This window comes from Vigna unguiculata, chromosome 5 (assembly GCF_004118075.2).
Source record: "Vigna unguiculata cultivar IT97K-499-35 chromosome 5, ASM411807v1, whole genome shotgun sequence".
NCBI lineage: Eukaryota > Viridiplantae > Streptophyta > Magnoliopsida > Fabales > Fabaceae > Vigna > Vigna unguiculata.
This window is the reverse complement of record NC_040283.1, coordinates 40,190,779-40,201,725: the sequence shown is the minus strand read 5'-3', so window position 1 is coordinate 40,201,725 and position 10,947 is coordinate 40,190,779. Positions and strand designations below refer to the sequence as shown.

At 30.6% G+C, this 10,947-nt stretch overlaps 1 protein-coding gene across 2 annotated transcripts; it reads left to right on the top strand.

Moving 5' to 3' along the window:
• Positions 1 to 3,797, top strand: LOC114183652 (basic leucine zipper 61-like). 2 transcript variants are annotated; one of them, XM_028070741.1, is made up of 5 exons: positions 1 to 190; positions 284 to 991; positions 1,557 to 1,647; positions 1,983 to 2,109; positions 2,915 to 3,797. In XM_028070741.1, exons 2-5 carry the CDS (start codon positions 375 to 377, stop codon positions 3,061 to 3,063), a joined length of 984 nt encoding a protein of 327 aa, XP_027926542.1. In that variant the 5' UTR covers positions 1 to 190; positions 284 to 374; the 3' UTR covers positions 3,064 to 3,797. The 2 variants fall into 2 exon arrangements, with proteins under 2 accessions (XP_027926542.1, XP_027926541.1); XM_028070740.1 differs by lacking the exon at positions 1 to 190 and having other exon boundaries at positions 197 to 991.
• The last annotated feature ends 7,150 nt before the right edge of the window (positions 3,798 to 10,947 follow it).

The following is a 10,947-nucleotide window of genomic DNA, read 5'->3' as shown; positions in this document are numbered from 1 at the left end:
TTTTTAAACCCCAGAACAAAATACAACTATTCAAAATTATACCTTTTTTTTTTCTTTTTCTTTTTTCTCAAAAGGAGAAGATATTAAGAAAGTCCATGATTGTGTTGTTTTTTGTTCGTGTGCCTTTCTCACCTCTAACAACATTCCCCTGTGCTTGCTGGGAACATGCATATATATATTTATAAAAGGGGTGTGTTAAAGCCTCTCATTTCTTTCATCTCTTCTCTCTCTGCATGCCATATGCAATATTACAGATACAATAATGTGCGTATTTTTCACACAGGGACATGTCCAACTGCAACAACATTAACATCCGAGGTTAATCTGCACTAACACTTTCTGATTCGGTGTCTCTGTGTGTGTGTGTGTTTCAAATGGCGCAATTACCTCCAAAGATCCCAAACCTCTCACCAAGTTGGCCGGACTTCTCTTCTCAGCACCAGAAGATGCCATTGCCACCTCTTAACAACGACACCACCACCGCCAACACAGGCCATTATCAGCATCATCAAAATCAAAACCCTTCTTGGGTGGACGAGTTCCTCGACTTCTCCTCCGCCCGGCGCGGCGCTCACAGGCGGTCGGTGAGCGACTCCATCACCTACTTGGACGCGCCAATGAGGTGTGGCGAGAACAACAACCACAACAATAATAACGGCAATGGGAATGAGTTTGACAGGTTCGATGATGAACAATTCATGTCCATGTTCACCGATGAAGTAGTGCTCTCTGGGGTCCCCTTGCCACCACCAACTACCTTGTCCTCTTCCAACCCTTCTAGCCCTTCCGATCAGAACTTCTTCCACGATGAGAAAGAGAGCTGCCGGAAGGAGAGGAAGGTGCAGAAGGAGGAAGAGGAGCACCGCCACCAATTCAAAAATGAAGCAGATGAGGTTGAAAGCCAGTGCATGCAGGAAATTGCGCAGCCTCCAAATGACACCAACACTTCTTCTTCCAATGAGAAAATTACTGACCCCAAGAGAGTCAAAAGGTACGTCTACTACTGATTTTAAGCATTCATATTTTTTTCTTGCTCCAGTTTCAAACCATTACATAGAATTTCAGTGTTTTTCTTAGAGAAATTTAGTGAACTTCATGTTACCAGAATCATTCTCAGAGTAATTAGTCCTTCACCACCCAGATAGGAATCAAAGAATCAAACTTGTTATCATCTCCCGTATTATTTTCCTCCTTTAGATGTATTGTACAACCAATCATATCAATTATTTATTTCTTTTTTATTATTTTCTTCTGGAGTATATATCTAAAGAGATGTCAACCAGTTTTTTCTTGAAAGAAGATGATGAATGTCTATTCTAATTTTGAGGTGGATGGGTGAAGGAAGAAGAAAAAAAATATATGATGAAAAAATAAAAGAAAGAGATAGGAGAAACGTAAAAGAAAAAGTGGATAAATGAGACTTACACGGTGTTTTTTTTTTCTATTGGCTTCTGCAAATTGTTTCATTCTTTTTCGGAAACTGAAACTGAAAATGAACCATGAATAAGAATTTTTGTATTTTTTGAGTTCTGTCTCTAATTGTCGTCTTGCATCAGAATCTTGGCTAATAGACAATCTGCACAAAGATCGCGAGTGAGGAAGCTGCAATACATATCAGAGCTTGAGAGAAGTGCAACTTCATTACAGGTTTGGGTCGTAACGTGATGTGACTACAATAAATCTTTGCTTTGTGCTGATAAAAAAAATCTTTGCTTTTATAAAAAAAAATCTTTGTTTTTTTCCTTAATAGCCACAATAAATAATTATTTTTTCAAGTTAATTTTTGTATGCCATAATAATATATAACATAATTTTTCTTCAATATTTAAAATTCACTTTTTTCTTAATTGTTTTCATCACCTACCACTTATTTTATTTCATATTTTTCTATTGTTATGAATAGTATTTCTGAATACATGTGGTTGAAATAGCATTGTTGAAGATAAAATATTGACCTTTTCCCAATCCGTTGACAAATGAAGGCTGAAATTTCAGTGCTGTCTCCAAGGGTTGCATTTTTGGATCACCAGCGTTTGCTTCTAAATGTGGACAATAGTGCTCTCAAGCAAAGAATCGCAGCCCTTGCTCAAGACAAGATCTTTAAAGATGGTAATTTTCTTTAATTAATTAAAAGATCATTTAATTTTAAGTTTAATTTTTATTAATTTTGTTTAATGGATGACATAACTAATAACCCTGTTAAGATGAGGTTGATGGAGTCATTAATTAGCACTTTATGGCATTTAGAATCCATGCTATTTGTCTGATCCAATGTACCCTCCATTTACTTTTTCCATGTAAGTGAAATAAAAATTCCTCATACTTTGGAAAAGTGTATTTGTCCACAAAGAAGCTCATTTTGCCAACTGAACCTAACCTCATGTGCTCTTATTTTCTCTCTCTCTTTTCTCTGAAAAGTTTGGTAATCACTAAACTGTATTTAATACCAAGAGAGAGAAACAAAGAAAAATGTAAAACAGTGTGGTTTAAATAGAAAGATATAAAGAGAAACACTACCTCTATATATCATCATCACTAGTAAACTGCAGTTCTGGTTTCTGAAAATATATGTCATCAATTTGGTTCGAGAAAGATACACATAAATAGGGATATTTAGTTTCTAAAAGATGGAAATCAATATCAACTTATCGTATAACTTTGTGTTGGTTGATTTGTTATGTTCTAAAACCACAAATAGGAAAAAAAGAACATTTGTTTTCAGAATGTAACTGTGAGAGAGAAGTAATTATTTTAATGTAGTTGCCAGAAAAAGACCAATTATGAAAGTGCAGAGTTATATTGATTTTAGCGAAAACTTTTTGTGTGCACGCGTATTTAAGTCTGTGTGTGATCATGTGTGAGGTGTGGAAGTAGTTAAAATTGTTTATGATTGAAAGTAATGATACAAATGCAGCTCATCAAGAGGCACTGAAGAGGGAGATAGAGAGACTGAGGCAAGTTTATGAGCAACAGAGGCTGAAGAAGATGGAAAATGCAGCAGAGTCACCTCCATTGCCATTGCCATTACCAACAGAAAAGGAAATACAAGTTCTGAACGTTTGAAGAAGATGGTAACTGTGTAGTTAATGAGATGAGAGTGGATGAGAGATGCATGGGAGAAAGGAAAGGTTAAAAAATTTTGTTGTTGTGGTTGTAACGTGCATTGAGTTGAATGGTGAGAATTTTTATTAGTGAGTTGATGAAGTGGAGTGAGTGGTGGTAGGGTTGTGGTGTGAAACAGCGCAGGCACGTGATGTGTTTACTTTAAAAGAAGGGGACCACTGAAAGCTTGCATGATTAGAATGCAGGGGAACCACATGTGCAGCAGTGGCATCAAAACAAAGGGTCCAAGAAACAGTTGTGTCTGTCTGCTTTAACTTGATAGATAGGAGTGTGGTATATCTTCACATTCTTTCACTTCTTTATTTCTTCTCTATCATTCTTTTCTATTTTGCTTCATGTTTTTCAATGCATGTTGGAAAACAAACACCACTGCCCATGGATGCATCAAATTAATGAAGGTGTATCTGTGAAAAAGTCAAGTCTTTCGATGGTTTTTTCTGGTTTGGCTCTGTACTTTCTATATTTTGTAATCATTTTTATTATTTCACATAATTAATTTCAGAAACCCAAAATGTAAATAAATAGTCATTTCACACAATTTGCCCTGTATATATAATAATAGTGTAGTTTTTTCTGTTTTCACTGTTTCACAACTTTGTGTTATGAAATTGAATGACGTTCAATTGCATTGGAGAAAGTGCATGTATGATATCTCAATCTCACAATGTTTTTTATCCGTTTCCTATTCTCTTGTTTCTTACCTCTTTTTCTATATTTGCAAAGATATACCTTTTCTCCTTTTTCTTTTGTACTTTCTTTGTTTTATTACTGTGATGTGTGGACTCTAACGAGAAAATAAAGGGAAAGTCTTAATTTGCAATGGGTGAGTGATTAACTCAAAATCTTAATATAAGAGATTTATCGGTATTCTTTATTTATATACTACTCAATGTACTTGTGTAAAACCCCTGTGCATATCAAATCCATGAATAGCTAAAGTGTACTTGATGTTATTTTGCTCAAATATTAAAAATCGTACCATACATTTTGATAGAGAAAGAATCCAAAGTTGCTCTTGCTAATATATCTTGCAAAGGATATTGAAAATAAATATTCTACGTCTCTCACCAACACATTTGATATCATTTACCGGTCTTGAATGATTGATTAAGAAGAATTTTTATATAAATATGATCTTAAATATGATCTAAGTTTAAATCATAAGAGATTGATATTATTTTTAATCTAAAAATCTAAGATAATAAATTTACTCATAAAAAGTATTTTAATCCGTGAGTCTTTTTTATTTACCACATGTTTGAATTAGATCGGATAGAATAAATTTAATTTAAGTATTGATGAAATAAGACCAATTTACATAACTCTTAGTTAAACAAATTTAAATTGAATTGAATGTGAGTTAATCTACAACCTACCAACAACAATTCTTTACTATTTTTTTTACCATTATTTTACAAGTTCTTTTATTATAATCATTCACTACATTTAATTGTGTAAGGCGATAATTTGATCTTTTTAAATACTATAATAATAATGTTCAATATTATTTTAATAGTTTGAATATTTAATTTATTTATTGTCAAGTCATGTACGTTACTATAATTTTCAACAACTATATAATAATGTTTGATAAAATAGATGAATACTTCGATTATACTGCCATAAAATAATGGGTCAACTCAATATGTTTTTATTCGTTTGACTCATTAATCCACTAACCCGTGGTAAATCGAAAAGTGGATCTGATTGAACTAGTTCATTTTTAATTTAAACTAGTGTAAGTTATGTGTGAGTTGAATTGACTCATTTTGTCAAAAAGAGACCTAACTGAGTAAGAAATTGGAAGAAATTAGATTTGTAGAATAAATTTGTATGATGTCACATTAATGGAGGCTATTTTAAGCTAATCCAACAAGAGGAATCTAGTTGAAGCAGGATATTTTTTCCAGGAATAGGAAAGCAATAAGATGCATATAGGGGGGAGTTGATGCAGAGTCCAAATGCAAAATGTACAAAGTGTCTTCCCTAGAAGTAGATTGAATGCATATTTATAAGGAATTGACATGGACTATTTTCTTTTTGGCTTGTATGTTATGACATTTGTAATGGCATGAGTGTGACCTTTTGGCTGTCATGAAATTACAAATGGTCCACTCAGTGAATTCAAGTCCATGTGCCATAACTTTTAAAATTAAACCAATTAGGTGTCTGTGAACATGCTTAACCACTGTTGGTGTTTGATCTCTACATCTCATCATTTACTATTCTACCATCTACTTTACTGTTCTACCAAAGGATCCTACTCAAGTGCCACAACCACAAGACAAACCCATATGCATGCCTCAAACTTCATCAAACAACTACAACATCACCCTCTACTTCTAGTATTCATTATTACATCTACCATATCTATATTTTTCTTTTCTAATCTCTCTCTCTCTCTCTCTACCATTTCAGTGTTCAAATATAAATTTGTTTCCAGCAGTAGAAAGATTGAGTGATCAATTTCACTCGCTCAACCTCAACCCCCAACTGTTAGTCTTGTCCTGAAAGTTTTAAAACCATCCACACTTGCAGTTTTTATGAATAGTAGTAGTTTTACTAGTATATGGGGGTGGTGGCCAACTAAAGGGTGGTCCTTGTTTGTGAGTTTGACTGTTTTCTGATCAATTTATAGCGTGCTGAATCGAAAACATTTATATCCAATAAAAAGGATTGAAGCCATACCAGAAACTTAATGTCACTTCAAACTCAATACTTGAAATGAGTTTATAAATCTTATTCTTGATACTTGAAAATTTTGCAATGTGTTGAGACTCACACTTAATGAAGAAATTATGAAAAAAGTATGATCGAAAAATTCACATTAGATGGATATGAATGGGTGAGTAATATGTAAGGAAAAGAATCTATAAACTTATTGATTTAAAGTTGAGTTAGAATTAATGTCAAAGTCTTTGTAAGATGTGGAAACTCATATTTGAAGAGAATTTTGAAAAAAAATAAGTATATAGATTTTTCTTATAAATGGATTAGTTCATAGATCGAGATTCATTAGGTCCACAACTCCCAAATTATAGTATTCAAAACCATTTTACAATTCTGATTTTGTAATTGAGAAAAATGATTTAGAAATCGTTATCATACATTTTTAGAACACATTTACCATACCCTATTATTAAGTTTATAAAGTAAGTTTAAGGTTTAGTGTTTGAATTTTTTTCATGTATTATAATTTTTTTATTCTATTCAATACGAAACTTTTAAATATTTATATTATCCTAACAGAAAGAATCGATTATAGTGACCTGTGTCTTGTAGTGATTAAGTAACTGTTTTATATTCACCCGTGTCTTAAACTAGAGATGATTTTGAAAAGAATATTTGTGAGAAAGTTTTTTATCTTTGACTCAGTCATTTTGTCATACACTTAGTACTCAATATCAATGAGCAAGATCCATGTTGAATTGCTTAGAGAGTCTTAGGCACTGTACAGTTTTCGTCTGATACAGAAAATGGGCCTCAACTGTGTTCTTTTCTCGTTGAAGCTATCAGAAAAGCAAAATAGACTCTTTTTTTACATGTTCTGAAGTCCACGATTTTGAAGAATGGTGGTTGTATTCCCAGATAGCGAAATTCCGTGTTTCTTTAACTGTAGTAAGAAAATGACACAAATAATATGTTGTATTACATGCTTAAGATTTCATGGTGAAAAAGTTAGATATACAGCATTTGCTTTTTCTTTATGTAGCTACCATGCAGCTACAGCAAAAACATGAGCATGTGTTAATTTAACATGATCCCAAAATCATCCACTCGTTTGGCATAGTCTAATTCTATGTACATTGACGAAAACGCGATCCAAGTACTGTAATTTTATTTCTTTAATTGCTAAAATTATTCAAACAGTAGAAAATCTGTTATTTATACAATTTCTTTCCACATTTCCGTTGAACGCTATTTTCCATTCTATATCAAGAGAAGAAAGAAGAAGAAACACACACGTTTCAACATAATTGATGACTAGAGATGGCAAATGAACCCGTCCCCGTGGGTATTGTCCGAACGCGTCCCCGTTTTGACGAAAAATCTCCGTATTGACTGGGTATGGGTATGAGTATGGGGAATCTCCTACTTTTTAAATTGGGTATGGGGATGGTTATGGGTATCTACATATCCCCGCCATAATACTCGTCCCCGCCTATATATATATATATTTTCAATTTTTTATTTCTTCTAATTATTTGGTTTGTCATGAAACTCATTCGCATCTCCAATATATTTTTCATCTTATCATAATATTTATGTAATTATGTTAAAATGATGTATGTTAATTAAATTTTATTTATGTCTCGTATTTGAATATTTCTATTATTTTTAATATTTTTATTTATTGTATATTCTCTTTTCACATGAGTATGTTTAATACTCTCAATTTAAGTGTTAAGTGTTTAACAGAATAAATATTTCATTTACTAGGTAATATAAAAAAAAACTCTTTACTTATTTTTATTAATTTTTGTTTTATTCGAAGAACTCTTTTGTTTCGCTAAAACAATTATTTTTCAACCATTGAGTATATATGTTGATATTTGAAAAGTGTTCTTAGATGTCTAAGGTATTTTTCATCTTATCATACCCTTAATTATAAATTCTTTTTCCTTTGTATAATTTCTTTCAATAGTTTCTCAAATTGTTTTTAAGACATACATTTGTTAATTTTTTAATATTTTTATTTGTTGTTTATTTTCATCATGTAGAATATTATTTCAGTATATTTTATCTAATTATTTTTTATTTTCTAACTCATTATATCAATCATACTGTAATTTTTCACTATAATTGTATAAATAACTTTTATTTACTACAATATCAAAATTTAATGTAATTGTCATGAATATTTTTTTATCACCATCCAACATATATTGGAGTTCAAAAGATACAATAATCATGTTAAATTTATTTTATTATGTTTATTATTTATTATTTGTGTTATTTTGATTAAGTGATGTATTATCATTTTTATTAGTGTATAAAAAAATAGATTCATTAGAATTTAAAAAAATTGAAGTAAACAAACATTTAAAATATATTTTAATTTCAATATTTGTTTTCCTTTAAATTTTTAATTTTTTTTTTAAATTTTATCAACTAGGTTTCATTAATGTTTGCAGTTTGCAAATTTAATAAATGTTTTAGTTCTCATAAAATTTTATTTGGTATTCCAATCTAAAATATAAACAATTATAATTTATTTCAAAGTATTTGATATCGAAGAAACAATCATCCTCCTCCTAATATTGAATATTCGATAATATTATGTTTCTTTTACCGTAATTTTTTATTATTTTATAAAAATTAATTAAAATTTATATTGAAGTAGTAAGGAAACGGGTACGGGTATGGGTACGATATCATACCCATTACCCGGTGGGAATGGGATGAGATAAAACTTTGATACCCGGGCCTCGTTGTCATCCTTATTGGAGACAAAGGAGATGAATTTCAACGGAGAAGAATGACATATGCAAATTTTGTAGAATTAAAATAAAATATTTTAGATTTTTTTTTCACCTATCTTTCCATTATTTGAATCTTGAATCTCTTTTATGGAGGAGCGGAAAAAGCAGTGGGCTCTCGAAATCGTTCTTTCATTTCTCACCAAATAAATGAAATGAAACAATCCAAATAAGCTCCAATCCGAATTTGGTACTTGAACAAACAAAACTTAATTTTGTGTTTGAGTAAAGAATGTTATCATTTTTAAAATATTAAATTTGAATTAATCTCATTCTAAACCATTTTTTATAAATATGTTAATTAAATAATATAATTTAAATTTATGAGTTTTATTTTTTTATTTAGATAAAATATTTTCATTAGATTTAAATACATTAATTATTTAAATATTAAATAACTTTTAATAATTCAATATATCAATATTGATGAAAATTATTTCTTAGTTTATCTTGATTAATGTTATTTTTCAATGAAGTTAGTAAAAAATTGTTAATTACCACTGACAAAGTTTTTTTTTTTCGGTTAGTATCGATTGATATAGCTTTTAGTTGATGTCAATCATAATTAATTATGTAGATTATCAACTAGAGTTATTTTTATAACATGTTTAGGCTTTTTTTTTATTATTAATCTTTTGATCGATGTCTGTCGAAGGATTCCCCCACTAAAACTCAATCTTAGTGTTAACCGAAAATTTTCTCAAAAAGAATTCAAGAACTCGACTATGATAGACATTAATTAAGAAAAAGCCTAACAAACTATTAAAAAAATAACATTGATATAGTTGATAAAAAATGTTGAAGAAATTGACCAAAGAATTATGATAGACATTAATAATAAAAAAATCTAGTTGCATGTGTAACAGCCTCGAAACCATTACAATACTATTAATTACCACATGATAAATAAGCATGTATGTGAGCATACACACAAATATACACTTATGCACATACATACAAATACTTGTGTGTGTTTCACATTATCCTTTAAAGTCTTCATAAAGCAAATTACCACAAGATAAATAAAAATGCAGGTTCGAACACACACAAATATACACATGTGCACATACATACATAAATACAAACATATATTTGTATGTGTATTTCACATTGTCCTTTAAAATCTTCATAAAATAATTTTTCTTAGAGAAATTACAATTTATAAATAGCTCCAGAAAAAAATTAAATAAATACAAAAAAAATAATGTTTTTCCCTTTTGTTAGGTATTTCTACTAAGATTTTTCTCCTAAAATATCCTCTAGAAAAAGAAAAAAAAACATAGGTACCCAAATAGGATAACATGCATGCATATATCTAAGTCATATAAATATATTTTCACAATTCATTCCTATCTCATCCATACAATTTTATGAATATATAATCAATTCATTCATTCAAGATATATCAGAATCAAATGTTTGACTTTCATCCAATTAGTTACGTTACATCTCATATCATCGACATTGACATCAATATTATATGCATTGAAAAATATTGTCGGCAATTATGTTGAATTAGATGAGTATGCATCTGTCATACTACATTTTCTAAGTTTCACCGCAAAAAAGTTATATACATGATAAGAACACATCCACTCATGTGATAGGGTGAATCTATATGACCTATCAAACATAATTCTTTTTCACACCATAAACTAGGTCATAGAACCTCATTTTAACTAGGCTTGTCAAAATGAGTCAGCCTGGTCCATTTTGGCCCGACCCGTTATTTGCCCCTCAATTGGCAAGCTAGCAGATTGAACAGTTTCACCCGTCCCGCCAATGGGCAGGCTATTAGACTGGGGGATTGGCCCGCCACCTCCCTCTTTTTTTTTTCTTTCATGCGGTTCCAGTTCTAGCAAGGAATTCAATATATTTTCACAATTCATTCATATCTCATCCATACAATTTTATGAATATATAATCAATTCATTCATTCAAGATATATTAGAATCAAATGTTTGACTTTCATCCAACTAGTTACATCTCATATCATCAACATTGACATCAATATTATATGCATTGAAAAATATTGTCGACAACTATGTTGAATTAGATGAGTATGCATCTGTCATACTACATTTTCTAAGTTTCACCACAAAAAAGTTATATACATGATAAGAACACATCCACTCATGTGATAGGGTTGATGGGGAAAACAACAACAAATAATATACCAGAGAATGCAGCGGATATAATTTTCCCTAACTTGCAAGAATCTATGAGGAGCAATAATCAAAGAGCAACAATAATAAATCACCAAAAGCACAAATAAAGGCACCAAGATTTTTAACGTGGAAAACCCCTCAAATCAAGGGTAAAAACCACGAGTCGTCCAGACCAA